Source organism: Lepidochelys kempii, chromosome 2 (genome assembly GCF_965140265.1).
Source record: "Lepidochelys kempii isolate rLepKem1 chromosome 2, rLepKem1.hap2, whole genome shotgun sequence".
NCBI lineage: Eukaryota > Metazoa > Chordata > Testudines > Cheloniidae > Lepidochelys > Lepidochelys kempii.
In genome coordinates, this window is record NC_133257.1 from 111,373,976 (window position 1) to 111,394,428 (window position 20,453).

At 39.5% G+C, this 20,453-nt stretch overlaps 1 protein-coding gene across 3 annotated transcripts in view; it reads left to right on the forward strand.

The window, feature by feature from the left end:
* JARID2 (jumonji and AT-rich interaction domain containing 2) overlaps positions 1–20,453 on the forward strand; it is a 307,763-nt gene that overhangs the window by 168,708 nt on the left and 118,602 nt on the right. For all 3 annotated transcript variants that reach the window (XM_073331951.1, XM_073331952.1, XM_073331950.1), the window contains exon 3: positions 3,338–3,479. In XM_073331951.1, coding sequence (XP_073188052.1) covers positions 3,338–3,479 — 142 coding nt within the window. The remainder of the gene's footprint in view (positions 1–3,337; positions 3,480–20,453) is intronic.

The window sequence follows — 20,453 nt, forward strand, 5'->3', positions numbered from 1 at the left end:
GGGAAATAATCATAGCAAGTGACTAGCTCCATTCACATAATTCACAAGGCTCTTTGCTATTCTGGGCCTCAGATAAACAGAAAAATCCACCTTTGCTCCAACTCACAGCATAAATTTAATAGAGGATGGATTAAGTTTGAGGTCAGTGAAAACTTATCTCCCACAAAAAAAGATTCCAGACTATAGTGGACCTTGTCAATCAGCCACCTGCAGGCTCGTCCAAAGACCTTGAGTGTGCCTCGTGTAGGCTTGGCTCTGAGATTGCAAGAACAGAAATTAGAAGAGGAGAAAAAAGTGCATCCTTTTTGTGTAAACTGATACAGAAATCACCAAGAGGCAATAAACTCCACAATACCACCGTTAAAGCAATTTTTCGAACAGAACTGTATTTGAGTGTTTTCCTTCTGCACTTTGCAAGCATTATCTTTTCCTGACAGTTGTGGACCGTGCCACAGTCCTCTATGCCTTTTGTCACTTTCAGACCGGATCACTGTATATTTAAGGAGATGCAGAATGTGATGGTCAGTTTACTTAGCAGTTTTATACTTCAGCTATAGCTGCTCTGGCTTTGATTCATTTCCGGTTTTAATTCAAGGTGTTTTGTTTACATTCACGAACATTTTTTTTTTTTTTTTTTTTAATGATAAAGAACATTGTATAAATGGGGTTTGTTGGAATAATAGGAGAACTAATTTTTTTTTTTCTAGTAGGGAAACACATAGTCACCTTCCAAATACAATAATGGTTTGGCAGGGTGGGAGGATGAATGGAAAGCACCTTCCAAATGCAAGTGAGTTGACAGCCCAGGAGGTGATTTTCTTGACTCCAACACTTCAGGTTGCTGGTATTGACATACGGCATCTCTCCAGAATAAATATTACTTTTGGAAAAACTAGCTGAATTCTTTCGTAATGGTTAACTTACTGAAAATAGGGCCCCAAATGATATGTTTAGTTTAGACTTCTCTGGAGTTTACAGACTGTAAATTTTATCATTCGCATTTTAAAAGTTAAAATGCAAAGCAAAAACTGAAACTGAGTTAAAGCCACACTTCTGTGCTGAATGTCGCCAGTGAGGATATTGTGCATGTAAATAACATCTAATTAAGGTTTTAAAATATTTTCTCCTCCATGTGACATCCTCTTGAATCTTCCTGAAGGGAGCCCAAAATGCATCATTTTTTGACATCACAAATGCTATAGAAGTTTCATGCCAGAAATCTCATTGCAACTCATTTGTTGATGTCCTTCAGTTTGAGACCTTCAGTGACTCAGGAAACATTTAAGGGGATTTATTAACAAAAGGGAAGTGAAAACTTAAACACAGTTGTTTAACTTATTTCTGTGTTGTGTCTGCCATGCAGACTAGTTAGTGAGGGTATTAAACACATCTTAAGCTTAACTCCATTAAATTTTTTCTGGTACTCTGTTTTTTTTTTCTTTTTTTAATCTTACTTTATTTTTCCCTACAGTGAAATTCAGGCTTCTGTTTTTATAAGGGATGTTAAAAAGTAGTGTTTAAAAATAACACACACACCTACCTACCTGCAGCTCTCCAACTGTAGCCACCATGTATTTGCTTTTGACTCCAAGTCAAGAGAAATGTAGTGCAATCTAAAAACGTAATGACTAAGTACAGACTTTGAAGACAAGGCAGGTGGTGGTATAAGGGAGCCCTTGAATTAGGTTGTTTTGAAAGGGCCAGCTAGAGCTGCTAGAGTGGAGTCAAAAGAAAAGGAGTACTTGTGGCACCTTAGAGACTAAAGTCCCAAAATGTTTGAGAATGTAATAAGAGATGATGTGTCGTACCAGCTCACAGTGTCAATGGGAGCACTGAATAAATGGGCAGAAGAGAACAGAGGGCCTTTTCCCATCTCAGTACCTGTTGGTATACAGCAGGCTGCGTGGGGATGAAAGTTCCTTTCTGATAGTCTATTTACTTTCAGAAGCTGCTTTGCAGATGTGCATAGTTGAACACTAGGGAGTGTGATCACTGTATTGATAGTGCTGCACAATGCTTTCCCGGCAATGGCAGTGTCAAATGGACTATGATCATACAATGTTTGTGATTGGTTTTGAACTGTTGTTACTAGGTAACCATTAGTGCTGCTACACGGTATGCAGATTGCTGCTGCTTGGCATGCCTTGGAGGGAGACAAACAGAGATTCAAGCAGGAGGCTAAAATGAAATTGGGGAAAGGGTGGTTAGAGAGACTGAGGGAAGAGAGTGCTACTAGCAGTTGCCTGGTGGAGACAAATCTCTGACACAAAACTACTCATGCCATCTGCAGGAGTATTTCGTTGGCTTGGAAAAAGCGGTGGTATTCTCACAGTCAAAACTGGAATTTCTGCAGTGATCAATTCTTAAAGCCTTACCTAAATATTGAAAAAATAGCTGTCGCTAGTTTAATAACCCAAAGCATGAATGGTTGTAGTGTGCTGCTGTGCTACTGGTGCTTCTCGGCCTCACGTCTTAGGTCAAATCATGTTGTCCTTATGTGAGTAAGATGATCAAAATTTGGTTATTAGTCTACATATGTAGGGCTAAATGCCCTTTTCCACCTATGTTGCTCTGCTGCCTAGGGTGCTCCTCAAGTGGAGATAGGAAGTCACAGAGGAGGAAGGTGGTTGTGGTATATTCACTCCTATTTTGTGTAGCTTTGTCTCATCACCCGCAGCCACTGTAGCTGAGTGGGACTTGGCTAGGCAAATAGGAGAGTCAAGGGAAACAGACCTTATGTTATCACACCTTTGGGACTTACAATGGTTAACGCATCATAAATTGCAATGGTTGGAAGCAGCAGAATGAAGAGGAGAAATAGAAATTGTCCACATAATTTATTTTTATATTGATGCAGAGCTTTATGCAAATGACCCCTATTAATGCCAGATACAGTAACTTGTATAAATTCTGTAACACAGAGATGAAATTATGCTGATAAAATTATGCCATTTTTAAGAGATGGGAAAAGATTTTGTGTGACCCCCCCAAGCACTTTTCTTGACCCTTTGTACGCTGATTTGTAATGGACGTTTGCAGTTCTCCACTAAGCTAAATATCTGCAGATTCATCAGTTTCTAACTGGAATACCTGTTCTGTTCATTCCTTCTGGGGCATATAGCACTGTCCACTGTTGGAAGACAGGATACTGGGCTAGATGGACCTTTAATCTGACCCAGTAGTGCCGTTCTTATTACCAGGGATGCTCATTTTTGCAAGGAAAGAGTTTTGGAGCCTTGTATTTGCTCTTCGTATCCTGTGTGAACTTTCTCCTGGCCTGTTCAGTATTATTAATGCATATTTTGAACATTCTGTACTGTTTGTCTCACCCTTACAGGACTTCTCACTAATGGCCCATCGAAGGGATTAGGACCAGGATCAGAACAGTCAGAGAACGAGAAGGACGATGCATCGCAAGTGTCCTCAACTAGCAATGATGTTAGTTCTTCAGATTTTGAAGAAGGACCGTCAAGGAAAAGGTTAGTGGCGTTCACAGTTGCCAACTTTCACACAGTAAGTAAGCACCCTGATTTTCACAAGAAGCCAAAAATCAAGCTAATCCCATTTCAAAACAAGGCCAAAACAATCCAATCCCTAAGAACCCCAACACTCTGACTAGATCCCCCCGGCATGCAGTCTGGGACTGTGGTGGGCTCAGTATGCACCCCTGACTTTCTTTCTTTCTTCCCTCCCCAACCCCCGCCCGCCCTGCCAGGAGCGGATCTCCCCCCCCCCCCCAAAAAAAAAGCTACAAGCCAAAAACTAACCAAAAAGCAACTCACAAGCCAATTAAGCCAAAACCAAGCCCAATTTCTGCGTTTTTTTCAAGATGTTTGGCATGTCTGGTGGTGGTTAAGAACTCAAATAATTTTTTAAGAGTAGCATTGAACGTATGCCAAAATCTCACATACCATAAACAGATTTTCGGGTGTAGAGTGTTTCATACAGCTATAGGGATAAGTTTGCATTTTGGGTTCATTGTCCTGCATCCTTTACAAAGTGGGTGTTCTGTAGTTTAGCAGCGGAAAACATGGCAATGTCGCTGTCATTTTACTGCAGTTGTGTGATTGTTAAATGAAATCTTTACTCGGTATTTTTGGGTCTATCAATGTAAATGTCTGTGTATTAGTTTACTGGATCCAGATAATGTAATTTCAACAAACAAGATACATTTGTGTCATTAAATTAGAATTACCTTTAGATTTGCTTTGAAAGTTAAAATGGTTACATGTTAAAGAGGTTTAAAATAAATGAGGCCTCAGAATACTAGCTGTATAGTGAGCCTCACTATAAAGATGTAGGTTATTGTCTGTAAATATTACTCTGGGCTAATGCTCTGGCAATCTGGCTCCTATTCCTTAGAAATCAGTTATGAAGTCTCTGTTGAACTCTCATTATGCTACAATCTTGGCCAATTCCTAAACGTGTAAAATGTAGGTTAAAATTGCAGGGTTCAAGCCAATTTTTTGTAGAAAATATGCTGAAAGTGCAGGCAGAGGTCAGGGTTTTTTCCCCCTCTTGTATAAAGAAATAAATAAAATTGTCTGACTGAAAAATGTCTTATAAATAAGGTTTTGGCAAAATTTGACTTCTATTTTTTGTAATTTCAATGGATAATACCAATTTTTATTTTTAAACGTTTTTTATCGGTTTTATTTTTCTCAGTTGTGTGTAATTATGGGTTTTAAGCATTTTATTTTTATTGATTTGAATTTTCACCGTTTTGGGAAACAAAAGGGGATCGGGTTAGGGCAACACTGACTGCGTGTTCCCAGCGCTGTCAAGGGGCGCAAGTCACCTGGGTGCAAGATGAGTGGGTGGGTCGCTGTGGTCCTGGTCTGGCAAAGCAGAGACTCCCAGCTAGGGCCACAAGGAGCAGGATGATCCCTGAATGCAGGTGAGGTCGTCCCTCTGCTGAATGGCTCCTGCCCAGGGATGGCTCCCAGCCATTGAGTGAGAGAGCAGGACTGTAACAGCAGGCTGCAGAGAGCTCCCTGGGTGACAGTGGGGCTGTTGACCCTGGATCCCTGCAGCCAGTAGGTGCAGGGGAGGCTGCACTTGATGACTGTCGTTGATAGATATTTTTTTTTCATATTTCTGCATGTCAAGTGAAATCAACATTTACTGAGGGCTAACTGTTTAAATGTATAAGCCTTCTTATAAATCCCCTGCTCCCCCTGCAAAAAAACCACACCAGAATAAACCCCCCCCCCCAAAGCAAAATGGATTTAAAAATAAATATCTACTTAAAACACAAAACAGACTTTTCACATTTCTGTTTCCTAGGTAACCTCAAAATTAGTTTGGGAATTTCTGGGGAAGTCCGAGAAAGGGGGTAAAGAGAATGGTCCCCCCCCAAAATTAAATGAGCAAAGTTTGCCTTTGGATATGCATGCGTGCTCCTGTATATGTCTCAGGACAAAATCTGCATTTAGTATTTTGTATAGATAGAAATGTTGCAAGGGCAAGTTGCACCATAGAAGTGTGGAAGGTAACCTGCAAAGGAGAAACGAATTAGCTATGTTCCCTTTTCCCTTTTTTATGTGAGGTATAAAGAAGGCTTGAAAGTCTTTCTGCTTAGAAATTTAAGTATTGTTTATCATATTTTTCCTGGGAGACTCGGCATGTGATTCAGGAACTAGTGGAATTGTGACATCACAAGGACTGAGGAAGTAAAACTGGACGGGGGGTGGTAATGGGGTTTTTAGAAATAGCATTCAAAACTTTTTTTTTTAAATACCTATTTAATTCAAACACTAGATATATATATAACTGGGAGGAGGCCTTTGTTAATGGTGCAACACCACTGCTGTTAAGGGATGTGAAAGTCCCCACTCCAATTTTTTGGGCCTCCAAGGAACAAAAATAAGTAACTTGATACTTTTGAGATTTAAAAAAAAAAAAAAAAAGCCAAGCTGAAAAATCCCTAATTTTTGGGCTTTTGTGGAAGTGGGAGAAACATTTCAGTTTTACTTCACTTATCATAGAGAAGCACGAGAACAAAAAAAAACAAACCTCCACCACCAATCCTTTTTGCCTGTGGAATTCCCCTTTATATAGAACCTTCCTGTTTTATGTATTTCTCACACTTTTTTTTTTTTGTCTACTTTCCGACTCCCTCTCTGTGCGTTTGTCTGCCTTCTGATTTTGCCCTTCTGTTCTGTGCTGCTTTTTCTCTGTATTCTCCCTTCCCCCAACTACCACATTCTTTGCCCTCTTTTCTATTTCTCTATCCCCTTTTCTCCATTTAATATTTTATATTATATCTGGTACCATTTTGTTCCTCTGCTTCTGAGCTGATGACATTTAGGAAATTATACCCCCCAGTGGCCAAACTTCTCAGTGTTCCTTTTCAGCTTTGAACAAGACTGATGGCCTGTTGCCAGCTGAGATATGCATTTAAACGATGAACATGCCAAAGTCAGACTATCCACAATTTTCTCACTCCCATAATAACAATGTGCATTGTTCTTGGTCTTTGAGAAATGCCACACATTATGACGAGCAGCATACACAATGGAACAAATTTAAATGTTTGCATAGATAGAGAAGTATACACCCTTGGGACCTGTGCTATTTAATAAAGTAGGCTTAGTGTCTGGTAGCACTGTTTTGAACTATGTATATATGGAAATCACTATTTATCGTGTGTGTGTGTGTTGCAAGGGGAAGGAGGTTTTGGGAAACTTGAACCCATCTTCTATACAGTGAAAGATAACTTGTATAGCCTGTTCTCTTGTCTTATTTAATGATATATAGAGAAGAGGAATTTGGATGGCTATTCAAAATAAATACGGACAGATATAAGATTTCGTGGTTATGTAGTTTAGTAAGCGAAAAAGTCTAACTGAATTTCAATTCAAATTTATCTGTTAAAGCATTCTTCTTTTCCCATCACACCCCAATCCGAATGCTTTTACAACTCTTTATTGTTTATTTTGCATTTCTTACTGAAGTTGAAATAGTCTTTGTTACCTGAACCTGCACTGGGCTTGTTGATAGTTCAGGCTATATTTGGCAATGCTTTGTATTCCAGCCAGTGTTTATACATAAGGTATACATGGGAGAGTAACTGTTTAGAAAATGGAGCACTGCTTCACTTGGCTAACCTCAGGCTTTTGGCCAAATTTTTCTGAGGACTTCTTCAGAAATGTCAGGCCTGGGCTGTGCTGAAACTGCAGTCATGAAAGCATGACATGAAATGGAATAGAAGAGTGCAGTTGGTCCTTTTAATTTAGGCTACCAAGACGACAGTTGTAGAGATGCACTACTGTTTGGATTTGATTGATGATCGTAGGGGTAATTGAAATGAAGGTTTGGAAGTAATTTTTGGATTTCTTCTAGTCAGTCCCCTGGCTGATGCAGGACCGAGTTCATCTCTGACAGGTGTTTGTCTCACTTGTTCTTAAAAATCTTTAATGATGAGAATTCCACAACCTCCTTTGGAAGTCTATTCCAATACTTAACAATTCTGATAGAACATTTTCCCTAATATCTAAACTAAATTTCCTTTGCTGGGGATTACTTCTTGTCCTACCTTCAGTGGACATGTAGAACAATTGATCACTGTCCTTTTCATAACAGCCTTTAACATATTTGAGGACTGTTATCGAGTCCCTCCTCAGTCATCTTTTCTTGAGACTAATCAGGCCCAGTTTTTTAAACTTGCCTAATAGGTCAGGTTTTCTAAACCTTTTATCTTTTTTTTTTTTTTTTTATAAATCTGCTCTCCTGTGGACTCTCCAATTTGTCTATATTTTTCCTTAAGTGTGGCACCCAGAATTGGACACAGTACTCCGGCTGAGGCCTCACCAGTGCTGAGTAGAATGGTACAGTTATTAGCCTTTTCACAACTGCATCACTCGGAACGTCCAAGACTCTGAGTTACCTTGTTATGAGGGAGTCTTTCTTGTGGAGCTGGGTGTCAGTGTCTACACCACTGGCCTTTCAACTACTTAAGCATTCTCCTCAGAACTCTGCTGGTCCTGCTTTGCTTTGCAGGTTTACATGAGGTGCATCCCAATCCCTGATCCCTCCTAAAGAGTGTTTCCCTGTAGTGTCCAGGCCCTGTCAGTGTGTGCACTCAGAAATGATCAGGGAAGCTGTCTCCCAAACAGACAGTGTACATGCGACTGGAAGGTTACAACTCAGGTTTCCAGCTTTGCTTAATCTGACAGCACTGAGATGTATTCATAATATTACAAGAATGTTGTAAGCTCATTAACAAAGGTAGAGATTTAAGAGCGAATGAGTAAAGATAATGGAAACAGAAATGGTTACAAATAAAACAAAAGTATAACACACTCTCCAGAGACTAAAACTTAACAGGTTACAATCCTGGTCTAAAGCAGCCTGATCTCACCCAAACCTTTTCTTGCGGTGTTTCAAATTAAATTGGTTGAGATCCCTGTTTTCATTGGCAAAACTGCACTGCCTGGTTACCCCTTCAACTACAAGATAAAAAAGGAGTTCTGGTACCTTGTTCTTATACCCCAAAGTCCATTCTTTTTGTCTCCAGAGTCAGGATGCTTTTCCCTGTTGAGTTCAGATCCCTCTGTCAACCTGTTTTTCCTGTTGTTGTTTTTACAAATGGGACTTACTTTGTGTTGGTTTTACAATGTTTAATATGCATGGGAGACAAGGCAGATAGGTGATTTCCCCATCCCCTTTGTCTGGCAAAACCTGCTTGTCTACCTTGCCAGGGACACAGATTCTAAATGTATTTTCAGTACATACATACAACTTCTTAAACATCACCCATACACACATCCCACAGTGATTGGGTGCATCAACTTCCACTAGAGGTAAGCTTCCACTAGACACCTTATACAACCCTTTGTGCATAAATTATTGAAAGCAGTGTTTTAAGTGTAGTGAGTTTGTCAGGCTGGATATGAGTTGGTGTAACAACAGTGAACCCTTTGTCATTTGGCATGGAGGGTTTTTTAGGATTACAATCACATTGTTGAGTGATATTTAATTTGTGATCCACTGTAACCCCCAGATCCTTTTCAGCAGTACTATCATCTAGCCATTTATTCCCCATTTTGTAGTTGTGCATTTGATTTTTCCTTCCCAAGTATAGTAATTTGCACTTGTCTTTATTTAATTTCATCTTGTTGATTTCAGACCAGTTCTCCAATTCGTCAGGGTTATTTTGAATTCTAATCCTGTCCTCTAAAGTACTTGCAACCCCTCCCGGTTTGGTGTCATCAGCAAATTTATAAGCATACTCTCTCCTCTACCCAAGTCATTAATAAAAATACTGAATAGTACCTGACTCAGGACAGACCCCTGCAGGATCCCTCTAGATGCACCCTCCCATTTCCACAGCAAATCATTGATAACTACTCTCAGTATGTTTTGTCCAACCAGTTGTGCACCCACATTATAGTAATTTAATCTAGTCCGTATCTTTCTAGTTTGCTTATGAGAATGTCACGTGGGATTGTGTGAAAACATTTGCTAAAATGAAGATAAATCACTTCTACAACTTCTTCCCTATCCACTAAGCCAGTAACACTGTCAAAGAAATTATGTTGGTTTGACATGATTTGTTCTTGACAAAATCACGCTGGCTAGTATTTATCACCTTGTTGTCCTCTAGGTGTTTACAAACTGGTTGGATAATAATTTGTTCCAGTATCTGTCCATGTCATCAAGTTAGGATTGGGGTCCTCTTTGTTCCCCCTTTTAAAGGTAGGTACCATATTTGCCATTTTCCATTCCTCTGAGACCTTAACTGTTCTCTGAGTTCTTGAAGATAATTGCTAATGGTTACAAGATTGGTTCAGCTAGTTCCTTACGTATCATACGGTGAATTTCATCAGGCCCTGCCGACTTAAATACATCTAACTTGTCTAAATATTCTTTAACCTGTTCTTTCCCTATTTTGGCTTGTTTTCCTTCCCCGTTGTTGTTAATATTGTTTTAAGCATCTGGTCACCGTTAACTTTTTTAGTGAAGACTGAAGCAAAATTGGCATTAAATACATCAGCCTTCTTGATGTCATCCTTTTTTAGCTCTTCTACCCAGCTAAGTAATGGACATACATTTTCCTTCACCTTTCTCTTGTTCCTAATATTTTTCTAAAACCTCTTTTTATTGTCTTCTGTGTCCTTTGCTAGGTATAACTCACTTTGTACCTTAGCTTTTGTAATTTCACCCTTACATGCATGTGCTAGTCTTTTGCACTCATCCTTAGCAATTTGTCCACATTTCCACTTTTTGTAGGATTTCTTTTTATTTGTTTGGGGTTATTAAAGATCTCCTAATGGAACCATATTGATCAATATCTTCATAAATGATGTGGAGGATGGTGTGGATTGCACTCTCAGCAAATTTGCGGATGATACTAAACTGGGAGGAGTGGTAGATACGCTGGAGGGGAGGGATAGGATACAGAAGGACCTAGACAAATTGGAGGATTGGGCCAAAAGAAATCTGATGAGGTTCAATAAGGATAAGTGCGGGGTCCTGTACTTAGGACGGAAGAACCCAATGCACAGCTACAGACTAGGGACCGAATGGCTAGGCAGCAGTTCTGCGGAAAAGGACCTAGGGGTGACAGTGGACGAGAAGCTGGATATGAGTCAGCAGTGTGCCCTTGTTGCCAAGAAGGCCAATGGCATTTTGGGATGTATAAGTAGGGGCATAGCGAGCAGATCGAGGGACGTGATCGTTCCCCTCTATTCGACATTGGTGAGGCCTCATCTGGAGTACTGTGTCCAGTTTTGGGCCCCACACTTCAAGAAGGATGTGGATAAATTGGAGAGAGTCCAGCGAAGGGCAACAAAAATGATTAGGGGACTGGAACACATGAGTTATGAGGAGAGGCTGAGGGAGCTGGGATTGTTTAGCCTGCAGAAGAGAAGAATGAGGGGGGATTTGATAGCTGCTTTCAACTACCTGAAAGGGGGTTCCAAAGAGGATGGCTCTAGACTGTTCTCAATGGTAGCAGATGAGAGAACGAGGAGTAATGGTCTCAAGTTGCAGTGGGGGAGGTTTAGATTGGATATTAGGAAAAACTTTTTCACTAAGAGGGTGGTGAAACACTGGAATGCGTTACCTAGGGAGGTGGTAGAATCTCCTTCCTTAGAGGTTTTTAAGGTCAGGCTTGACAAAGCCCTGGCTGGGATGATTTAACTGGGAATTGGTCCTGCTTCGAGCAGGGGGTTGGACTAGATGACCTTCAGGGGTCCCTTCCAACCCTGATATTCTATGATTCTATGATCTCTTACTATTTTTTCCTTCGCGTTGGGATGGTAGGCTGTTGTGCCATAAATATTGTTTTTGAGAAACTACTAGCTCTCATGGACTCCTTTTCTCAGATTTTCTACCTATGGAACCTAAGCTGTTAGTTTTCAAAGTTTGTCTCCTTTTTTTGAAGTCCATTGTTCTTATTCTTCTGCTCTCACTCCTTCCTTTCCTTAGAATCATGAAGCCTAACATTTCATGATGACTTTCATTTAAAAATTTTACGTGTGTGTATGTATGTGAGTATGAGTGTGTGTATACACACACACACTCACACTCCATATTTTTCATATGGCAGAGAGAAACTCCATGTGTATGTGTGTGAGCTCTGCTTTTCATTTTCCAGTTGTAAGTGGGCATGAGCATTTCCCAGATGATGTTGTTACACTGTGTTCATATAGTGGAAATTGTTTCTGCTAAAATTTATTTTGGAAAGATTAGGAAATGGATTTTTCCTGCAACGATGAATAGGAGAGAAGGCCAATCACATTGCTGCTAAGAAATGAAAATGAAAACAGAAATCCTGCTTGAAAGAGCTACTGAGTCGAACTTACCCTACGACAAAATGAAAGAGGGACATCATGAAGGCTATCATCTAAAACAGTAAAATGACTCCAACTGAGCATTTTTTAGGACTTATCTACACAGTAAAGTTTCACAAGTTATATTAGGGTAACACTGCTCTCTGCGCAGTCCCTCCCTGCTCCCCATGTGGACACTGATTCTTGCATAAGGGAGACTCTCTTCCTCCCCCGCACCCAACCCCAGCTTATTTTAAACACTTTTCCAAGCAACATAAACAAAAAAGCCACATTGGGGGTGGGAGTGGAGGTCGAGTTTACCAGTATAACTATCTCGATTTAAACTTGATTGATTTTCCTCAACAATAGTAGCCCAACTACCCTTTGAAGTTGCTGCCTCAGTAAGGTAGCTAACACCTTGGCTGCAGATTGGTTGGAGAGTTTTCTACAAAACCAAGTTAACAGGGAAGCAGAGAAAATTGTCTTTATAATAAACCAGCAGTGCGCGCCCTTCCCCCCCCCCACATGTGTCTTCTGTAGTAAAAATAGCAAAACTTGTGGAAAAGCACTAAAAATGCACAACTTCTAATTTTTTTAAGATACAATTTTTCAATGTCCCAGCTTGATGGTGGTAGGAAGGGAAGGAAATATTTGTAATACGGGATTTATTCTTTAAATCAGATTTCTTTTTTCAATTGACTTTTTAATTTACATTACATATGGTGTATCTTTTAAAAATCTATTTAAAATTAAATTTCAAATGTTAAGGCCTAAAATTATTTTAATTGCATAAAATAATTTAAAATAAATACAAAAATTATATTAAACAGTACGTTTGCTGCCAAGTTCAAACCACTGAATTGGTGGAAGTCACTGGCTAGGGACCTGAAACTAGAGATTGTTAAAGTAATAAACCAGTTTTTGACAGTAGTAGCCTTTTCTGCCATTTCAGGGAGAATATTTTCTTCATTTCACTTTATTCAACTTATTCACTTCAGTGACTAGTTCACTCAAAGTTAATAAATGAATTGTGAGTTGAAAAAGCAGGAAAGCCTTTTTTCCCCTCTTCCAATCTTTGAATAAAAACTAGATATGAGAGGATCAGATCTATTAGTTCTAAAATCTTGACAAACATGATAACCAGAAACAATCAGTTCAATACACTAATTACAGATAACACTGCCCTTATTTAGTAATTCAATTAGTTATAATGCAAAAATTCCCCACCTATGTATCTAGCACATTTAAGGTAGGTTTAGTTAATTAAAAAATTTAAAATGCTGTTTTTGTGTATTTTTATTGAATTTTAGTTCCAGTCTATATAGCGCTTAACTCGTATCACAAGTAAAAAAATTAATAATCATCTAGTAAATAAGAAATGCATCTTTCACCATTTTCTCATAAAAATGTAAAAACTAAAAATCTGGATAAATGTAAGTTAAGCTGTATAATTTCTTAAATAAATGTCTATTGATGTAGTGTATCCTCCTGATTAGTGAAAAGAAGCACCACATTTAGTATATGGGCTACATTTAGTTGCAAAACAACATGTTTTAGTGGTTACCAGCGGATGAGAATCAACCTTTCTTTAGGAAAATAACTAAAAAGTACAAATGCTAAACACAATTAAGATGGATTATTTAAATCAAGGTTTCCTTCTTGCTGATTTAAATAATGTTTTAAAACCAATTATTTAAATCAACTTGATTTTAAATCAGTTCACCTTGGTAAAGCTTTACTCATAAGGTTTCTGGATCAGTCCAACCACTGGAAATCTAATTTATAGAAGAATAAGAACATGGGACCATGCTTTCAAAATATGGTCACTTTTGCATGTGGTGATCACTTCAGTTTACTTGAGAAAGTTTGTGTGTTTGTTTATTAAATTTGCTAAATTTCCACATGTAAACTTCATCATTTTTGTCTCAAAATGCAGACGAGCAACTGAATTGTGTGTGCCAAGAGAGGCTGGGTTGAGGCCGTTTTGAAAAACTTGGCCCATATTGTATTGTATTTTATTTTAAAGTAATCTCTAAGTACTTAGAAATCTTTATGATCTTCATTATTATGACATCTGGCTTAACTTGCATAGTTTTTGTTGGTCTTGCCAGCAAATATATGTTTGGTTTCTTGTGTATGTTATTAAAGGGACCACTTGCATGAGGATATTTCAGTTTACTTCTAGTAATAGCAGTGTTACTTTCCAAATGTATATGAATAAATAGGTGCCAAAATTTTTCTACCATTTTGGAAGCAAAAATATGGCCATGAAGTATTGCTTTTGTTCTTGTATTTGCTAGGATTTTTGTTAAATGTTTTAAAATGCTGTGTTAAAAACACCAAATCTGTTGTTTACTGGGTTGCATTCCAGTACCCATGTGAGCAGAAGCAATCTTAGCCTGTTTCAGACCATCTCCACCAATAAAATGAAACCCTGGCAAATGACTAAAAGACAGTAAATTTTTGAGACCATCCATCTGTTGTGGTGGACAGTGCTTGCAGATTGAAGACCTAGAAGTCCTAAAAAAGCTACTCATTAAAGGATAATCACTGCTTTTTTTATCACCAAAGGAGAAGAAAATAACTTGCATCAGGTTTTGAATGCTCGTACATGGATGAGTGTCTAATTTCAGGCAATGCTGTGATCCTCAGTTGAGGAGGTTAACAGTATTGTTCAAAGTAGTGTGAGCCATCATGCTGGATGTCTTCAAATTGTTTAAAGATAGCTTTAGGAATTTGTCTGCTGTCAGTGAACAGCAGTGCACAGCGATGACTGTACACTTTCTAGGAACAGTAGCTCTACTTCATTCAGAAAGGCTGCATGCAGAGCAAGTTTGGTATAAACAGCACATTTATCCTCTGGTTTTTGGAGTTAGCATCTTGCTTGTTCTATGTTAGTAATCAGGTGGCTGTTCATTTATTTGGCCCAAGTAAAACATATTTGTAGAAAATTTTCAAATGTATAAATGCATTTATTTTTTATTGTGCAGCACTATTAATAAAACATATTTTTTGAATTCGCAAATTCTAGTTATAACAAAATTAATCCACATATTTAGTAGGCATTTTTAAGATTTTAGTTCTTCTTTCAAATACTTACATAATTGAGATTCTTTCTCTTTCTTTCATTATGAACAAGTAAATTCTTGTTTGTGGGGAGTGGGAAGAAATTAGAAGTATGGTTGGGAAACTTGAACCTGAGGTCCTGGGGAGGATAGCTAAACGTGACAGCAGTCTCAACTTTCACGCCCCATTGCATTTCCAGTAGGGAATATTTTTTTGTATATTAAGTTCTGCAAGTTGCACTCTCCAATCCGTGCTTGTAATTTCAGTTGGTTGACATGGCAGCGATGATTGTGCATGCTGGTTTATGAGACAATCTTGACTAGTCACCATATTGAATGTTAAAATGAATCACAGGAAGAGTAGAGCGGCTAGGGCACCGGACCCTACTTGTGTGTGCGCTTAGTTTCTCCTATACAGATGTGATCTCATGACACTGGCCTCGTTGTAGTTAATGGTCTGTATGCACACTCTCTAAGGGCATGGCTACACTGGAAACTTCAAAGCACTGTCACAGGAGCGCTCCTGCAGCAGCACTTTGAAGTGCGAGTGTGGTTGTGTGCGAACGCTGAGAGTGCGCTCTCCCAGCGCTCCTGGTAATCCAGCTCCACTAGCACTTTAAAGCGCTCTGACTTGCTGCGCTCGGGGGTGGGGGTGGGGGTGTGATTTTTCACACCCCTGGGCCAGGAAGTTAGAGCGCTATAAAATGTAAGTATAGCCAAGCCCTTAAGCAGACTTCACTGGAGAAGTGAAATGAAATTGTGGTTTGAGGGATCAGGAGGGGAGGGGTTTATGTGTGTAATGCAAGTGCGCAAGGAGTCAACCTGGTTTTCTTCATTTCTTTGTGACTTACAAAGCTTTTCATTTACATAGCACCTTTCCTCTGATAATCTCAAAGCACTTCAGTCAGTTGAGCCTGTAAGAGTAGGTAAGTATGTATGCATTGTTCTCCTTGTTTAGAAGGTTTTATTTTCTCTTAACAGCTGATGGGTTTGTATTTAAATACTTAGCTTGTTATAAGAAACAATTCAATTTGTCAGAGTACTATGGATGAGCTTTTGGGATAAACTGTGTTCGTAGTTAAGGAGGAACAGCTTCTTTAGTGCATGGCTATTAACACCATACACACAAACCATAAATGAGGGTTAATCCTGTTCAAGTGTCTGTCATGATTGATGTGGAATGTAGAGAATAATAAATAACGGGCAGTGATGTAATAGGGCTCAGTTACAGAAGGGAGGGAATATTCATAATACCTCAGACGTTCCCCTTTTTCTGTATAATGAATAATTTATTCACTAGTGGAAACAAAGTACAATGTATTTTTGTTCACCTGTTGCTCACTGCCATGTACTGTAATCCTGTTTATAGACCAGGTGCTTCAGTTACCCACCTCTAATTTTGAGAGGGTTATGCAAAGTTGCATTAGTTGTTTGCTTAGTGAGGGAACAACTGCATTTATCCATGCTAGAGAGGGGAATGGAGACTAGAGTGTTTAGATACAAATAGTTTTTTTTTTTCCTGGAAATCCTGAAATAGATAGAATTTATTTAATGTAGTGCATATATATTAAAATAACAAATTGTATAAATAAAACAATTGGCTATTGGGCTGGATTTGCACTAGGATGATTAAAGGAGAGGAGAACATGCCTTACAGTGATAGACTCAAGGAGCTCAATCTGTTTATTCACAAAGAGGAAAGTTAAGGGGTGGCTTGATTTCTCAGGAGACAAATATTTGATAATAGATAGTTCTTCAATGTAAGACAAAGACATAATAAGATCTAATAGTTGGGAATTGAAACTAGACAAATTCAGACTAGAAATAAGGCTCAATTTTTGTTTAACAGTGAGGATTATAACCATTGGAACAATTTAAGGCTTATGGTGAATTCTCTATCACTGGCATTTATTTTTAAAATTAAGATTGGGTGTTTTTATAAAAGACATGCTCTAGTTCAAACAAATAAATTAAGGAAAGTTGTGTGATGTGTTATGCAGGAGGTCAGACTAGATGATCACAATGGTCTCTTCTGGATTAAAAATCTATGGATTTTTGAATCATAGGCTATAAGAACTATAACTGTTGTCTTCTTTGAACTTGCTTACCTCTCCCCAGTCCATTTTCTGTGCAAAAGCCTGAGAGAGCACAGATATATTTTGCAGTGTGCCTGCAATGTTGCCATCTTACGCTCAGTCAGATCAAACTTAGGCTGGTGGTTGAGAAAAGGAGCCAAAGGTGTTCCTTCAAGTATGTGTCGGTGTGGATCCCACTGCAGAAGTGTGCACACCTCATGCTCTTGAGATCAGAATCTTTTGAATAGCTGTGTATGTTGCCCTTTGCCAGAGCATAAAGAGCAGACCCTCTTTCAGTTCTTTCTTACTGCCTATGGCAGCTAGATGCAACCTAGAGTATACCTGACTTGCTTCTTGAGTGCTTCAACAACTGTTTTCACAAAAACTAGTGAAGAACTTTATCATCTCCACCCTTTTGAATTGGGTGCTCCCCCCAAAAAGACAGAAGAATAACTCTTTGGCATTACCCTTTCCTCTCTCTCTCCCCGCCCCCCCAATATCTCCCGTACAATGGGGTGAGGCAGTTTGCAGAAACCCCCGTGCTTCACGGTGGACTCTGTGGTGGGTTCGGTCACAGAGACCCCCCTGGGACTGTTACCTGACGTGCTGGAACTACCTCTGAGCCTGTTTTCCCTGCTAGCTTGGGACTCCAGAACCCTGCCTTGTTGAGCCAGACACACTAACCTGCTGCAACACAGACCCAGGTCTGGTCCACGCCCCCAAAGCTGCAGACTTTAACCAAAAACTGCTCAGCAGGTCACTTATCTCCAGCACCTGGACACCCAGTTCCCAATTGGATCCAAACGCCAAATAAATCCATTTTACTCTCTATAAAGTTTATACAGGGTAAACTCATAAATTGTCCGCCCCCTACAACACTGATAGATTGATTTGCACAGCTGTTTGCTCCCCCCAGGTATTAATCACTTACTCTGGGTTTACTAATAAACAAAAATGATTTTATGAAGTGTAAAAAGTAGGATTTAAGTGGTTTCAAGTAATAACAGACTGAACAAAGTAGGTCACCAAGCAAAACCACGCAAGTCCAAGCCTAATACATTAAGAAACTGATTGCAGGTAAAATCTCAGCCCCAGAGATGCCCCAGTAAGCTTCTTTCACACACTAGACTCCTTCCTAGTCTGGGCCCAATCCTTTCCCCGGTACAGTCCTTGTTAGTTTCAGTAGATGTCTTAGGGGAAAAACAGGGGTGTTCTCATGACTGGCAGCCCCCTTTGTTCCAGCCCCTTTTATAGCTTTGGCACAAGGCGGGAATCTTTTTTCTTTGGATCCCCACCCTTCCTTCTAAATGGAAAAGCACCAGGTTTAAGATGGGTTCCAATATCTTGTGACATGTTCACATGTCTTGTGAGACCCCAGCCTCCACTCTTCCAGGGCTGGCCCGCAAGTACCCAGGAAGGTTTGCAAGTAAACAGAGCCATTTACAGGTCATTGATTCTGAAGCACCCTTAATGGCTTCCACTTGATATGTTTACGTCAGTAATACAAGTTTAGATCTTATTCTCCTAACTCCAGACATAGAAATAACACATGCAAACAAATGGGATGAACACCTTCAGTAGATCATAAGCTTTGTAATGATACCTTACAAGAGACCTTTTGCATAAAGCATATTCCAGTTACATCGTATTCACACTCATAAGCATATTTCCATAAAACATTATGGAGTGCAAGGTCACAGACACTTCAGCTGTTAGGGGTCAAACCCTGCCTGTCCTGTAGTTGTCTCATTCCCCTTACAGATGGAAATAACTGAAGTCTTTTCTGAGTGGAGAAAGCCACATCCCAGACAGGTGCTCTGTGCATTGATCTTTCCTTCTTGAAGGCTTGTGGGTCCAGGGACACTTGGCACAAGTTACATCTCCTAGTGCAGTCCATGTGGGTTACTTCCGACCCTGGTACATGCCAACAGCCAGATTAGAGCCAAAGAAATTGTCATTGGACAACGTTTCTTTGAGCAGACACCATACTCTGGAGTTCAGAGAGAAGAAGGCATTGAAGAATGTGCCAAAAACATCAGTGCCAACAACCTCAACGCCATGGGCTTCATTGCGGACTACCTTGGCACTAGTTATCTTGGTAATGACCCCAACAGATCCGGCATTGCACCCCCAACACCAAAGGATAACTCGGTCTCCAAAAGACAAGGCTGGATGAAACACAAACATGGCTCTGAGAACCGTGTGACCACCCCACAAAGAGTACTCCAAAAGGCATTCCTCCAAGGGCAAAACCTTCAAACTACTATATGTGAAAGAAAACATAGAATCAAATGAAGTAGAAATCTTAAATGAATCCACATGTTCCATAGAATCTTTAGGGATAGTAATTCCATGCTCTAATAAGAATATAACAGTAGGGATCTATTATCGACCACCTGACCAGGACAGTGATAGTGATGATTAGAGCGGCTATCAAAATAAAGAACTCAATAATAGTGGGGGATTTCAATTATCCCCATATTGACTGGGTACATGTCACCTCAGGACGAAATGCAGAGACAAAATTTCTCGATACTTTAAATGACTGCTTCTTGGAGCAGCTGGTACAGGAACCCACAAGGGGAGAGACCAGTTCTCGATCTAGTCCTGAGTAGAGCTCAGGATCTGGTCCAAGAGGTAACTATAACAGGACTGCTTGGAAATAGTGACCATAATGTAACAACATTTAACATTCCCGTGGTGGGAGGAACACCTCAGCAGCCCAACACTGTGGCATTTAATTTCAGAAAGGGGAACTATGTAAAAATGAGGAGGTTAGTTAAACAGAAATTAAAAGGTACAGTGACTAGAGTGAAATCCCTGCAAGCTGCATGGACACTTTTCAAAGACACTATAATAGAGGCCCAACTTAAATGTATACCCCAAATTAAAAAACACAGTAAAAGAACTAAAAAAGAGCCACTGTGGTTTGACAACCATGTAAAAGAAGCAGTGAGAGATAAAAAGGCATCTTTTAAAAAGTGGAAGTCAGTTCCCAGTGAGGGAAATAGAAAGGAGCATAAACACTGCCAAATTAAGTGTAAAAATTTAATGAGAAAAGCCAAAAAGGAGTTTGAAGAACAGCTAGCCAAAAACTCAAAAGATAACAAAAGAATGTTTAAGTACATCAGAAGCAGGAAGCCTGCTAAACAACCAGTGGGGCCCCTGGACAATCGAGATACAAAAGGAGCACTTAAGGACGACAAAGTCATTGGGAAGAAACCAAATGAATTCTTTGCTTCAGTCTTCACGGCTGAGGATGTTAGGGAGATTCCCAAACCTGAGCCGTCCTTTGTAGGTGACAAATCAGAGGAATTGTCACAGATTGAAGTGTCATTAGAGGTGGTTTTGGAATTAATTGATAAACTTAACAGTAACTAGTCACCGGGACCAGATGGCATTCACCCAAGAGTTCTGAAAGAACTCAAATGTGAAATTGCGGAACTATTAACTATGATTTGTAACCTGTCCTTTAAATCAGCTTCTGTACCTAATGACTGAAAGATAGCTAATGTAACGCCAATATTTAAAAAGGG